The 14,517-nt window shown below is 54.6% G+C and overlaps 1 protein-coding gene across 3 annotated transcripts in view; it reads left to right on the top strand.

Annotated features, from left to right (window-relative positions):
- Positions 1 to 14,517, top strand: part of POR (cytochrome p450 oxidoreductase) — a 65,758-nt gene that overhangs the window by 39,370 nt on the left and 11,871 nt on the right. For 2 of the 3 annotated variants that reach the window (XM_070460239.1, XM_070460238.1), the window contains 2 exons: positions 1,553 to 1,744; positions 13,969 to 14,017. In XM_070460239.1, coding sequence (XP_070316340.1) covers positions 1,560 to 1,744; positions 13,969 to 14,017 — 234 coding nt within the window. In that variant the 5' untranslated portion in view covers positions 1,553 to 1,559. Of the gene's footprint in view, positions 1 to 1,552; positions 1,745 to 11,398; positions 11,616 to 13,968; positions 14,018 to 14,517 lie in introns of those variants that run through there. The other variant, XM_070460240.1, reaches the window with a different exon arrangement.

Below are 14,517 nucleotides of genomic sequence, written 5' to 3' on the forward strand. Positions count from 1 at the left end.
TCTCCTGGGTCAGCACGTCAGCCCTGACAGGACCCTTAGGTGGGCTCCGAAACCATGAGGCCAGGTCCCCTCCACAGCAGAAGTCTCGTGGGCGCACCAGACACCACTGCCAGGGCGGGTAGAAAGACGTGACTAACCCTGAGTAAACATTCAGTGTGTTTATAAGTCAGTTCTTTAAACAGGACTTCTGGGTACTCGAGTTAAGACTGTCTTTTCACAACAGATATCGAAAAGGGTGAGCTGAGGTGATCTCGGGAACTCAGCCCCTGAGACCAGCGCCTCGGATTAGTGACCAAGCTGAGAAGCAGGCTGGAGGGCCGTCCTGAGGGGCCTGCTCCCAGCCCTCAGCTGACCCGGCAACCCCCCCCCCCCCCCCCCCCCCCCGCCCCGCTGTGGTTCCCCGGAGGCAGTGACAGCTGATGGAAGTCATGTGTGAAGTAATCTCCCACTGCCCTCCTGAGCTGTGACTCAGGCGTTTCTGACTGAGCCTGGAGCCATGGTTGTGCTGAGAGCACGCCACTGGCTAGGAGCAGTGATTGCGAAAGGGAGCAGAGCCAGCCTGGCCTTGGTGACAAGAGGCAGAAATGCGCCACGTGAGTGTCTGAGCCTCTGCTGACTCACCTGTACACACCTGCGAGGTTTCAGTGGTGGAAGGACCAGTCAAGCCCTTTTCCAGGGGACTAAATAGGTTGGTGTGGGGGGAGTCCCCGAGAACACCATCTGGGAAGTCAGTCAATTGGTGTGTATGGGGGCGTTCCCCCAATACCACCGTCTGGCTCGGTGATTCAGCAGGACTCACAGAACTTGACAAAGCTGTTTTACTCCCAGTCATAGTTGATTGTGGCCGAGGGAAACAGACTGAAAGCTGCAGAGGAAGACTCGAGACGACAGTCTAGCAGGAACTGGCAGAAGCTTCTCGGTGTCCTCTGGCCGTGGGCGGACTCTCTACTGGGAGTCACACGATGTGCTCCGCCGGCAGCCACGTGTGGCCACATGTTTCAAATGCTGCCAGCCGGCGAGGCCCCCTTGAGCCTTGGCATCCAGTATTTTTACTGAGAATCAGTCTCAAAGGCCTGGGGCTCCCCCATGTCTGAGCTCACCTCTTGAATCTCCAGCACCCCAGAGGTCCTAGCAGTATGATGTGACTCAGAGCCCCAGGTGTTCCCTTAAACCGCTCCATTAACATAAACCGTCTGCGTGACCCAAGGTCTCAGGTATGCGAAGACATTCTTATCAGGCAGCACATTCCAAGGGCTCAGAGGTTATTTCCTTGGAGCTCTCCAAGGGCAGGTCCCTGAAGACCTGTGGAGCGTGCCAGGTTCGGGGCATCCCAGTGCGGTTCCAGCCTGTGCCCTGGTGCACCCGGGGCTAAGCAGGCACCACGCGGGTCGCATGCTTGCTCAGTTCTTGTCCCAGGCTGCAGCTCCGGCCCCAGGGCTCCGCCTGTTGCTTGCAGCCCTTGGGGTGTGCAGCCCAGACCAAAGTCTTCAGGGGGCTCCCCAGCAGGCCCCAGGCGGCCCCAGCTGACATCTGTTGTTCTTTCTCTCGACAGATTCCTGATGAACATGGCAGACTCCAACATGGATGCCGGCACCACCGTGTCTGAGACAGTGGCTGAAGAAGTGTCCCTTTTCAGCACGACGGACATGATCCTGTTTTCTCTCATCGTGGGTGTCATGACATACTGGTTCCTCTTCAGGAAGAAAAAAGAAGAAGTCCCTGAGTTCACCAAGATTCAGACCACGTAAGTGACAACGCTCAGGGTCCCCCGCGGAGCACGTCTCTGCCATCCTCCCAGCGGTGCTCAGGCAGGAGCGAGCCAGCTGAGAGGGCAGGGGCCCCTCGAGCATCTTAGGTTTTGCCTGATTGGTGGGCTCTGCTTCTGGTCTAGCTTCACAAGCCCTTCTGTTTACGTTGTACCTCATGTTGGTCAAGGTCCTTTGATGCCTGTCTCGTATTCAGGCGTCCCAGGAACCAGTCAGAGCAGAAGTCACCGCGCGCTGACAGGTAACCTGACGCTCTGGGCCTACCAGGTCCTTAGCACAAGGCAGCCAGTTATCATCTCACTCCAGGCCCCCAATTGTGCCTTTCAAAAACACACGGGCTTACTGAGGCACCATCCTCAGGGCCAGGGCGCAAGGTAACTGGTCCTTTTGGGATTCTCTTGCATCCTTTTCACTGTCGACAAGGAGAGACTTGCAGTTTGATGCTGCCTTAGCATGTCCTTATCACCTAACAGCTGCTCATTTCTCTTTTTATTTTATTTTTAAAAATTTATTTAATTGGAGGATGATTTCCCTTTTCTTTTTTAAATGAAGAGAGGAGCCTGGAGCTTAGCGTTTGGTTGCGGTCGGAGGGGGTGGTGGTGACAGCATGAGGGAAAGCTGCTTTTTTCTCCCCGACCCTCAGTGCTCAGACTGAACGTGTCTCTGACCAAGCAGTCCTCCAGCTCTCTGGACCCCAGCTGGGTGTGACACTGTCTCCTGAGTTAGCATCAGCTCCCCCAGGTTACGGGCTCAGCCCCACAGGAGCGTCCCCCACTCCCTCAGACAGCAATCAACAAGTCCAGGTGCCAGCCACCGCCTGGGTCAGAAGTCCCCATAACCCCTGCTTGATTAATTCGCTAGAGGGGCTCACAGAACTCAGGAAGACATCGTTCTCACTAGATCACCCGCTTAGTGTTATTTAGCAAGAATAAAAGAAATCAGAAACAACCAGATGGAAGAGGCATAGCGCAGGGTGTGGGGGAGGGGCGCGGGGCTCCCCTGCCCCTCTGGGCTGCCACCTGCCCAGTCCCTCCATGTCATCAGCAGCTCCAGGACGCTCCAAACCCCATCCTTTTGGGTTTTTGTGGAGGTTTCGTTGTGTGTGCATAATTGATCAAATCATTGACTGTTGGGCATTAATGCAGCCTCCAGGCTCGCTCCCCTCCCTGGAGGTCAGTAACCCTAAACGCAGTGAGCCCACCCTCATGGGGCTCCTGTGGGTAGCGTCTGTGCCATCAGCTCACTCCAGCCCTGCCACTCGGCGGCTGCTTAAGTGTTTGTGTCCCAAAGTGTGTGTACCGAGCACTGCACTGGACGCCACAGGTATGCAAGTTTGGCCTTTATGTTGAAGAAGCTAAGAAGTCAGGACGTGGAAAGGTGCTTTAAAAAGTGGTTCCTGAAACACTTTCAGCTCAGCAGGGTGGGTGGCCTTATCACTCACGATGAAGGGAGAGGTGAGCAGGCGGGAGACACAGGCTCTGGGGGTCTCTACTGAGGCATCCCCTCTCGGAGAGGTCAGAAAGTTGTGCTGTAGGAAGGGGTCCATGTTCCCAGACTTCAAGTGCTTTGCCAGCAGAAGGCCAGAGTTGGGCGGGAGGCCTGGCAGGCGCGCAGAGGCCAGCCTGTGCCCCTGCAACTGGACAGGTACATTCCTGGTATGGCAGAGTATTCTTGGTGAGAAGGTATGGCACTCAAGAGGACCAGTGCCCAGGTTCCAGTTTAAAGGGGACCCTGGGTCTGCTCATCTGTAAAATGCAGGTGTGTCCCCACCCCTGCCCCCGAGGGACGCTGTGCCATGAGAGAGCCTGGAGCCGCCGTTCTCCCGTTACGGGGTCCCTGGGCTCACTAGATGGACTTGAAACAGAACTCCTAGAACTCACAGATTTGTAGATTCAAATAGTTTCTCTTTGCCAGAGTGCTGAAGCTCTATTTCCCTCTTCATAATCCTAAAATTTTCACCCTACGTATTTCAGTCCCCTTCTCGTCCCTCATGGTATCACGCTGAATACCTTGTGGCCAGGGTCCCACGTGTGCACTGTAAGGAGAAACTGTCAGAGCAGTGGTTAGGGTCTGGGCCTTGACGGTGGTTATGAAGGTTTGCGTCCTGACCCCACCCACCCTGTATTAGTCTTGTGACATTTTCCCTCACTTAATCTTTTGAAGTTTGTGTCTTCAGTTATAAATTGGAGATAACCATAGAACTGACCTCATATGGCTGTAAATATTAACCGACATACTCTGTCATAGAGCTCTTTGCCCAGCTCCTGGTGCTTGACGAGCCCTCATCATTAATACCATCTCCAGTCTTACAGGAACCTTCCAGAATACCATCATTACCCTGTCTTGCAGAGAAGGAAGCTGAGGTGCTAGCGATCGAGTGTGCCCAAGGTCACCTAACTTACAAGAAGCAGAGCTGTTTTTTTTTTAAAAATCCAAATCTACAGATTCCACATTCCCCAGTTTTCCCCGCTTTGCCAGGCTGCCTTCTGTCTCTTAGGACGTGGTTAATATCCGAATTTAAAGGTGAGAGAACTGAGACTCAGAGAGGTCACCTCGCTGGTGCACCCGGGCCACGAGGCTGGCCTCCTGCTGTAAATCCCTTCGTGGTGTCCCTACCCTCTTGTGCTTCCCGTGAACGCAGGTGTTTCCAGCCCCACCTTGGTGCCTCCCTCACCCACCAGGCCCGCAGGGAGCAAGCGGTGTGGGGCCTGTCCGCAGCCCACAGCTGGATCAGGAGTTCTCACTGATTCCCAGTGCCTTCCAGTTGGTCTTTTAAGGCCTTTTCAGGCCTTCACCACCTGGGATAGTGAGTCCAGACCTTTGGGATGTTTTTTAAAAACCAAGCCAGTAGGAACTGCTGTGTCTGACAGCAAACAGGATGCGTGTCCGCAGCCCCCTGACCCTGGACTTCGGGGTGCAGGCAATCCCCAAGGAGCCCCCATGTCCGCAGGTGAATCTCCCAGGCATGCTGGCCTCGGGGCAGCCCTCACCACAAGGCTGGATTGGGCTTCGGAACCTCAGGAGCCCAGGGAGGGCTTCGAGGAAAGGTCAGTTCTAGAAGGCCTCCGTGGTATTTTTCATAAGCTCTTTATTGAAATGCATAACATGCAGACATAAAAGTACACAGATCTTAAGCACATGGTTTAATCATTTGTCACAAAAGGGACATAATCATGTGAGAAACTTCCCCCACCAGTCTCACCGTCCCCGGGTCGTCTACTCTCCTGACTTCTCATGACAAGTGTCGGCTGTGTCCTGGGATGTGTAGCATTTGGCCATTTTTCCTGAGGTTTCTCCATGTCATGTGTAGTAATAGTTCTCTCGTTATTATCATTACATGGTGTTCAGCTGTGGGAGTAAACCATGATTTATTCACTTCTGTCATGAAGGCTCTTTAGATTGCTTCAAGCCTTGGGCATTGTTGCCAGCAGTCCTGCAGGGAACACCTGTATGAGTGGACACGGTTCCCATGTGGACGCAGCTCTGTTGGGTGTGTGGTGGACGTGGACATGGGGTCAGAGGGAAGGCTCATGTGTACCTCTGTTAGATACGGCCAGTTTTCCAGCCTGCGAGTACCAGCTTCCAGTCCTGCCCCCAGCATGCAGGGGTTCAGTTGCTGCCCATCCTCACCAACACCAATACTTTTGTCAATTAAAAAGTTTTAGCCTTTCCAGGGAATTCCCTGACAGTCCAGATTTTAGGACCTGTTGTTTTCATTATCAGCGCCTGGGTTTGATCCCTGGTCAGCAAACTAAGGGGTTTCTGGTTTCTCCTGCAATGTAGGAGATCCAAGTTTGATCCCTGGGTCAGGAAGGTCCCCTAGAGGAGGAAATGGTAGCCCACTCCAGTATTGTTGCATGGAGAATCCCATGGACAGAGGAGCCTGGTGGGCTGCAGTCCATGGGGTCACAGAGAGTTGGACACGACTTAGCAACTAAGCCACCACCATCACTACTACAGCGAACTAAGACCCCACAAGCTGCATAGTACAGGCAAAAAACAATTTTTTAATTAAAAAGAAAAAACAATAAAATTTTAGCCATTCTAATGGGCACATAGTGGTACCTATTTTAATCACATTTCAGTGATTTTTCATGTTTACTGGCCACTGAGGTATCTTTTGTGAAGGTCATTCAAGACTGCCCATTTTTTTCTTGTCAGGTTATTGACCTTCTTCATTTGTCACAGTTCTTCATGTATTCTGGATCCGAGTCCTTTGTTAGATATTTACGTATTGTCAGTATCTTTTTGTAATTTGCCTTTTAAACTCTCTTAATAGTATCTATCTTTTTGTGATCAGAAGTTCTTAAACTGGTCCAATTTGTGAACTTTTGGTTGGCCTTCACATTTATTGTTAATGCTCTGGTATCCAGTTTAAGAAACTTTATCTTATGGTCATGGAGCTTGTCTTTTGTATTTTCTTCTGAAAGCGTTCACTCTTGTAGTTTTTATCTTAGATCTGCCATCCAGCTGAAATTGATTGGGTATCTGCAAATTGTCAGGGCCCTTTGAGATTCATTTTTTCCTTTACGGATATCCATGTATTCAGTCCAGCACCTTTTATTACAATAGAAAAGGTCATCCTTTTCTCACTGCATTAAAGCATCATCACTGTGGCTATAAATCAGGGGACCAGATAGATGGGGGTTGACTTCTAGACTCCTTGTTCCATTGATCTGTTTTCTGTCCTCTCCCCAGTACCACACTGTTCTGTTTTCTATGATTTTATAGTAACTGTTGACTTGGCATCTGGTAGTCCAAGTCCTCTAGCTTTGTTCTTTTAAGATTCTGTTGGCTTTTGGCATTTCCAAATAAACTTTTTTTTTTTTAACTTGGCCAAAGCTCAGCTTGTGGGATCTTAGTTCCCCAACCAGGGATCAGACCCTGACCCCAGCAATGAAAGCGCAGAGTCCTAACCATTGGACTTGCAGGGACTTGCCTCCATATAACTTTCAGAGTCAGTTTGTCAATGTCTACCAGAACAAATGAAACAAAAAAACCCTGCTGGGATTGGATCAAATCTCTCAATTAATTGGCCTCTTCCAGTATTGAGCCTGAGCCTTCTAATCTGAGAACCTGGTTTTTACCCCCCTGGGGAGGTGTTTTGAACAGTTTACAATAGCAATTAAAGGCTTGTAATAGAGAGCAGTTACAAGCAGCGCATCCGCATAGTGATAATCCCTCTTTCATCTCCACTCCCTCTCAGTCCTCCCCCTTTGCTCAGCTTGTACCTCTGGGCAGAGCACTTGGGGCCAGGGCAACTCCCGGTGGGGGGACCCCAGGGTGGGGTCTGGAGCTCAGGGGGCCCCTCTGTGCCCGCAGGCACTTTGCTCGCACGTATAATACAGCCTCCTTCCTGTTGGGTGGGAATTTGTTTCTTTCCTTCTCCCATGGTGCAGAGGTAGTGTCCCATTCCTGTCCTGTCCTCTCTCTGGGTCTCCAGCTCAGCCCTGTCGGAGTGAAGATACTTGGAGAAAGGCCGTTGATTTAGTAAATGCTAAAATCTGCACGTGTGTCTGCCTCTCTGGCAAACTGGCTCACAGGCTGGGTGTGGCTTACTTTTTTTTTTTTTTAATTTACAACATTGAAAGCCCTAGCAATTTCACTTAAAACTTACTTCTATATAGCCTTTTTTGAAAAACGGGAAAAAAAAAAGCAGCCCAGAGGACCCAGCCACGCTGTGAGCCCACCGTGACCACGGCCAGCAGGGGCTGGGGCTGAGCAGGACCACCTGTGTCAAGGGGGTCCGCATGGCAGCCTGTGCCCCCAGCCAACCCTGGCCGTGCTCCCCTCGGCTCTGCTCACAGCCCTGGGAAGCCCTCACCCCCTCAGCCTGCTCCTCTTGTGGCTCCTAAGAGTGCTTTCAGGAGAAACAAAGATGCTTCTTACGGAACGTTACAAGCAAGCACCGAAGCATGGAGGGGAACCCATGCCCCCGTCACCCAGTTTCAGCAGCTCTCCGCTCCTGGCCATTCCCCACCCTTGCCAGATTATCTTAAAGCTGGCATATGATTTCATCATTAGTCCTGTAACTCATATGAATTATGAATAAAGAAATCACATGATTTCATAGGAAATTAGAAATATCTCCTGTGAAACTATACGGAAACCTGAACGAGGAGAATATTCCAGTTCTCTCACATTCGAGGACTTCCCCTTTCTGAACCTAACACACCACCTCCCTCCAACCCCTTCAAGTCCACATTGAGTATCACTGGATACTCGGTCAGCATTGTTGATTGTTCCCTGAGTGACTGAGCCATTTTTTTAAACCCTTTTTTTTTTTTAAAGATTCAGGATCTAAAGCCATACATCACAATTGATTACTCAATCTTCTCAGTCTGTCTTTCAGAGGGGTCAGGTCTACATGCAGTAAAATTCTCCTTTTTTTTTTTTTTAATATATTTCATTTATTGTATTTGGTTACATTGAGTCTTAGTTACAGCTTGTGGGATCTAGTTCCCTGACCAGGGATGGGACCCAGGCCCCCTCCATTGGGAGCACAGAGTCTTAGCTACTGGACCACCTGGGAAATCCCCCAAATTCTCCTTTTTAAAAAAAAATTATTTTGAATTGGAGGATAATTGCTTTGCAATATCATGCTGGTTTCTGCCGTGCACATTCCCCTTTTTAAAGCGCACAGTTTGATGAGTCCTGACGGTGTGTGCAGCTGTGTAACCAGTGTTATGGTCAAGATACAGGACATTCCGCACCCCAGAAAGCACCCCCACCCCAGGTCCCTTCACAGTTGGCACTCCCCAGCCCCCACCTCTGGCAACTGCTGACCTTACTTCTGTCCCTGCAGTTTTGCCTTTTCTGGAAAGTCATGCTCACTGGGACTGTGGCCTCTTGTGCCTGGTTGCTTCCCCGTCACACAATGATGGGTCTCTCTCGGTCCGAGGGCTTCATTCCACCCCTGTGCCTCCCTCGCAGCATTTTTTGTTGAAGAAACCAGATCATTTGCTTCCCCAGGTTTCCCGCGGTCTAGATTTCACTGACTGCATTCCACTGGGGATTGCTTCTGAAAAGCCACAGAGGAGCTCGTTTTCCGCCGGGACCTTGGTTTGACAGCTTGCTCTCGGCAGAAAGGCCGGGAAGCCAGGAGTCGAGGCCACCAGCACCATCTCTGGCCGGTCTCCATCTCCAGTGCTGTCACGCCTGCTGACTCTTTGCACACCCAGCTCAGGGCCGCCTTTCCTAGACGGGGGTCCTTGGCTCTGGAAACGCAAACGGGTTTTACAAAGGGCAAAGTGCGAGGAAAGGCCGTGGAGGGTGGACTGTGCCCGAAGCCACCTGCCTCCGTGGGGGACCTGGTGAGGACGCGGGCTCAGGACGTTCACGCCACGCCTGTGCTCAGATATGGGGGTTTTTCGATGCCACCTGACCACGAGGGACCACTCCTATCCCTTGATGGGATTGGGGAGGTTTTGCCATTCTAGCCAGTGCCCCAAAGCTGCAGACGTGACCTGTCTGGGAAAGCGATACAGGGCCTAGTGTCAGTGGACCTTCTGGCCTCACTGGGCGTCACCCGGGCTCTCGGTGCTGGTGGCTTCATCTCTGGGGGCCAGGCACCAGGGCGCAGGGGCGCGGGGCATCCTCAGGCCCTCACAGGTAAGTGGGGCACACGAGGGTGGTACAGTGCACAAGGCTCAAATAGCCCGAGGCACCACTGGGGGGGATGTCAGCAGGGAGGTGCCCCCCCAAGCTGAGTCTGGAGGCTGAGTAGGAAGCCAGGAGAGGGCCATGTGTGCTGACGCCTGGACTAGGAGAACAGGGAAGGCGCATCCTGGCAGGGATGTAAGTCACCAAGGGAGTCGAGGGTGGTGAAGGGAGCCGAGATAGGAGAGCTGAGGCTGGGGAGGGGCCCGTGGGGCCTTGGCGTTTTATCTGACCCTCATGGGGAGCCAAGGGGAGGGCTGGTGCCAGGGCAGCCCCAAGAGCCATGGTTTGTGTCCGGTCCTGGGACGCAGTTTGGAGAGGATTGGAGGACGGTCATCGGGAGGCATCCTGCTGACCAGGGCCCATGGTGTCCACCGGGGGGTCCACCAGGGGAACAGCATCCCCCCACTCCGAGGCTCAGAGCACCCTCAGTGACGGAGGAATCCCTGGGAAGTGCAGTGAAGTGTTCATGGGGACCGTTGGGGCGGCTGGGGAGATGCAGCCTTGCTCTGCTGGGGGCAGGGGAGCAGACTGAGGGTGTCTCTGGGCTTTCCTGGGCTTGGAGTTACTGCTTCAGCCCCAGGCTTCACTCCCCTCCAAAGTCAAACGGGTTAGAATCCTTTCCCCCTTCCCGGTGGGGGTGGGCTGGGCAATTACCTGAAGCAGAAAAGGAAGTGGACAGGAGCGCTCTGTAAGCAAGGGTCCCCCCCTTTCTTGTCTCTGAGCCCTGGCCTCCCACACTGCTGCAAGCTCCCACCTGCCTCGCCGCTTTCCGCCTGCAGTGGTTCCTGCTCTGGGCCCAGGCGGTGGAGAAAGCTGCTGTTTCCTGTTTAAGCTCCAGGGAGCCACTTTGTTTTCACCCTGGGCAGCTTTTCCCATCCATTAGCTTTCTGCCGTGAGACTCTGGTGGGTTTGCCGCCTTCCACCACCTGCTCTGCCACCATCAGTGTCACCCAGCACTTGGCCCTTCTCCCGGCCTGCCGCCCTGGGGCCTGAGAACTTGTCGCTACCCATGAGGCTCTGGAAGGGAGCCACTCGAAAGCAGCTGCCCCACATGTCACCGGGAGCAAGGGAAAGTCTCAGAAGAAATCAGTTCCGCTTTGCTGAAAATTAAATTTCAGAAACCCTTCTGAGCGTGGCCTGGGACTGGGAAGAGAATGAATCACGCCAGCCCTGGTGGTTCATCTTGGTCCAAGTGACTCAGTGTTCTTGTCCACCCTCCCTCTGGCCAATCCAGTCCCCCCACCACCCCCACTGTAGTTGACCTCAGAAACCAGAGACACTTCTGCTCCCAGTTTGGGGGTGGGGAGCCTAATTGGAACCGTTTGTGCTCCGGAGTCGTGTGGTCTCAGCCCCGCTCCTGGGCTAGCTGCGGCCTCTCCTGATGGCCGTTTACTTGGGTGCCTTCAAAGGGGGGCTCCCCACATGGAACCATCTTAGCCCACCCTGCTGGGCGTCCCCTGCACTGCAGTGAGGGGTCAAGATGTGCTAGTTTCACGGACCCTCTACCCCAGGTGACTGGACCCAGGGTCGTAGGCTGTGTCACCCACAGTTCTTTTGTAGGGAGGGAGATGGGAGTCAGATGTAATTTAACAGGATCCCAGGGCGGCCTGCAGCAGGCTCCTTTATGGGGACGCAGCCCTGCCATAGCAACCTGCCCCACTGCCTCCCAGGGTCCAGAGGAGCTTTGTTCAGCCTGCACGACTTCATTTTTTTTTTTTTTTCCTTAAAGGGAGGCTGTGGGGAGAAAGGGCTCTGCTATAAACAGTTACCAAGGAGACCCCAGCCAGGGCTGGGGAGGTTTCCTCCTTCCCTTGGTCCATACAGGAGGAGGAGGGGTGTGTGCCAGACGCAGGGGCTCATGGGAGGCTCCAGCCGGGAGTCCCCGTTCCTCCCCGCTGGGCCCGCCAGATGCAGCCGCTCTCCCAGGCTCTGGGATCGGAGGCAGGCAGGGGCTCGGCAGGGCTCCCGAGAGGACCAGAGCGTCTGGGAGGATGTGCAGCATCCACGGGCTGGGCTGCCCGCCTCCAGCGCTGATAGAGAATGGACGGGGCCCGACCTGCTAGCTGCTGGCCCCCCGCACACGTCCAGGGGCGCAGCATTCTGCCTGGCCCCCGCAGTCCAGAGCAGCTGGGCATGAGAAGCCATGGGGTGTGCCTACTCAGCTCATCAGGACGAGCCCATCCCGAGGTCAGTTCCGGACAGCGTCCGGGCACCCCCACTGGGCTGTGGAGGGAACTTGCTCCTGGGCAGGGACGTCTGGAGGCATGAGGAGGGCACAGCCTCAAGGGCCGCCGGGGGTGCGCTGGGGCACAGCCACCCTGGCCCCCGCGGTCCTGGTTTGCAGGCTGCCTGTCTCTGCTTCCGAAGAAAGAGGTTTAGACCAGAAACCAGGAGGGCCGCAGTCTCCCTTCCCACTCCTCGCCCCATGAAAGATCAGGTTCCGAGTGCAAATCCCGTTGCGGAGCGGTCAGGAGCGGGGAGGCCAGCTGAGGGTACCCAAGGGTGGCCCTGCTCAGGGCCTGGCAGCCAGGCGTCAGCGGTGGGAGCGTGAAGAGCCTGCCCCGTGTCGGGCAGTGACTGGAGGCACGGACAGGGTGTCCCCCTCCTCCTCGGGTTTCCTGTCCCCCTTGTGGCTCTGTGGGCGTGATCTTTCCCCAGGGGCTGAAGCTGAGGACAGTGCTGGCCTTCAGAAGTGCACGCCTGTCTCAGGAGCACCCTTTTCTTGGGGGTGGGGGCCCCTAGCACCTTGTGCCTGCCCTCTGACACCCCCAGCCAGACCTGCATAGAAGGCCCCTCTCCCCTCCTGCCGGTCTGGAACACCCCCCTCCCAGCAGCTGCATGGGGAGCTCCCCCTCCTTGGCCCTCCTCCCCAGAGCTCATCCCTGCCGGCTGCCTGGGCCTCACCCAGGAGCCCCTCAGCTGCTGCGGCTTTCCCTCGCGGGAACAGTTTCCTCCCTGAGACTAGAGCCCAGTTCTTCCTCAGGCTTTTCTTGTCTCTCCGGGCACAGGGCCTGCTCCCTCTGGAGCCTGTGGCCTGCAGACGCCCCATCCGTTTGGTCTTCTCACACCTCACCCTGCTGAAATCACAGAGCCACCCAAATACTTTCCTCTTCCCTCTTTATCCCTGAGAGTTAGAGACATTCCCAGTGCAGAGGACCCCACCAGGGCGGCTGCAAAGGTGGAGATGCAGGGTTTTCAACCTAGGAGTCCGAGGCCTCGAGAGGCCTGCCTTCTCCGGTCGGGGGCCCATTTAGTAGAAGAACCAGGCTTTGACCCTGAGCCTCTCTGCTCCTGAGGTGTGGCCCCTCCACTTCCTCCGTGATTTTCCGAGCCTGGTGACAGGCCCTGGGAAGATAGGGGCCACCTCATGTGGTCTCATGCCCGCCCCCCCTTGGCTGGCCCGTGTCGCCTGGAGGTGGAGGACGGGCAGCCGGGTGCTCAGTGGGTGGTGGGCGTGCCCAGTCCCTGTCTTCAGTGAGGACTCAAGTCCACTTAGCTGAAGCTTGTATGGAAGCCTCTGTCCTTGAAGAGATGAGAGCTTTTCTGCTGAGGTCAGACCCTCAAGTGGGTGGGGAGCCTCCAAAGGCCTCTGAGGCCACCTCAGCCAAGCTCCTGCGGGTGAGGACTCAGAACCGAGCAGCCCAGAGCCGATAAGGCCTCGTGGGCCAAGTGCACTCAGTGCTCGTGCTGACTGCAAAGAGATACACAGGCAGCTCCCCCCAATTGCGACACCCAGCCCTCAGGTTGAGCAAGAACACCCTGAAGGAAGTGCTTGGATGGAGGCGTGAAGACGCATTGAAGATGGTAACGGACAGTCTCATGTCAGTGGCAGGGAAGGTGCTCTGGAGGGGAGCTTGGGCCTCATGTTTTCAGGATAAGCAGGAGTCTGTGGGAAAAGGGTTAAAGGAAGGGCGCTCTAGGCCAAGGCGCAGTGGGTCCAAGGGCACGGAGGAACTAGATGTCCAGCTGGTCATTGTGGCCGAGCATTTAGACGGTGGAGGAGGGTGGATTCTGAATCGGAGGGCCCCATTTCTTTAGTTTGGCTTCTCCGCTGTGGGTCTCTCTCAGGGTGTGTCTGTCAGCCATCCTGATGTCCAGACACGAGGCAGTGGTGGTGACAGGGCCCTCGGGACCGTCACGGAGGGGTGGGCTCGGGAGGGGGCTGGCGGGCGAGGCCAGGACAGATTCTGAAGGGACTTGTGTGTCTTCAGCCTGTGGGTCATGGGAGCCACGGGAGGCTTTAGAGTGCAGCGGTAGTGTGGTCAGAATCTTATGCGGGACACTCCTGGTTGTCTTGAGAGGTGAGACAAAGCCAGGGGACCAGGGGATGGTGAGGGTCTGGGAAGTGAACTTGACCCTTCATTTTCATGCTCTTATGTACCTAGCGGGTCAGCCCTGGCCCCGTGAGGTGTTGGATTTGGGTTTACCAGGTCCGGGAGCTTGGGTCCTGCCTCTTCCAGCCCCGGGACCGGACTGGAGGCGGCTAATGGCGTGGGCACCACGGTGTCTCCCGTGCCCATCAGACAATTTTATTTTTCAGGACCTCCTCTGTCAAAGACAGAAGCTTCGTGGAAAAGATGAAGAAGACGGTGAGTTCTCTCTCTCTCTCTGCTCGGCCCTGGTGGGCAGGTGGGGATGTCCAGCAGAAGGCCAGCTTCGCTGGACAGGAAGAGAGAGGGCGGGTGGGAACTGGACTCAGTTCCCACATGTGTACATTCCAATCTAACCAGAGCCTTGAGGCTGCTCTGCCGTTGCCAGGACAGTTTACTCTGCTTGTTCAATGTTTACTTCTTGAACAAACCAAACTGTAGGAACAGACCCTCCCTCTGACTCCGATGCCGCCCGTCTCCTTCCTCCCAGACCAGGCTGTGTCCACGAGCAGATGTCCACCTCACATGGCTGTGGTCCTAGCGCAGCTACAGTTCTCTCTCTTTGTTTATTTAAGTATCAAATTTTATGACATGGTACTTCATTCATGTGGTTAAATCCAAAACACAAACTGTTCAGGTGGAAAGCTCCTCTCCTGTCCCTGTCACCCATCACCGTTCTTAGAACTTCTTTCTGTGCATGTAATGAAAACAAATAGACT

The sequence above is a fragment of the Odocoileus virginianus genome, chromosome 33 (genome assembly GCF_023699985.2).
Source record: "Odocoileus virginianus isolate 20LAN1187 ecotype Illinois chromosome 33, Ovbor_1.2, whole genome shotgun sequence".
In the NCBI taxonomy this organism is placed as follows: Eukaryota; Metazoa; Chordata; class Mammalia; order Artiodactyla; family Cervidae; genus Odocoileus; species Odocoileus virginianus.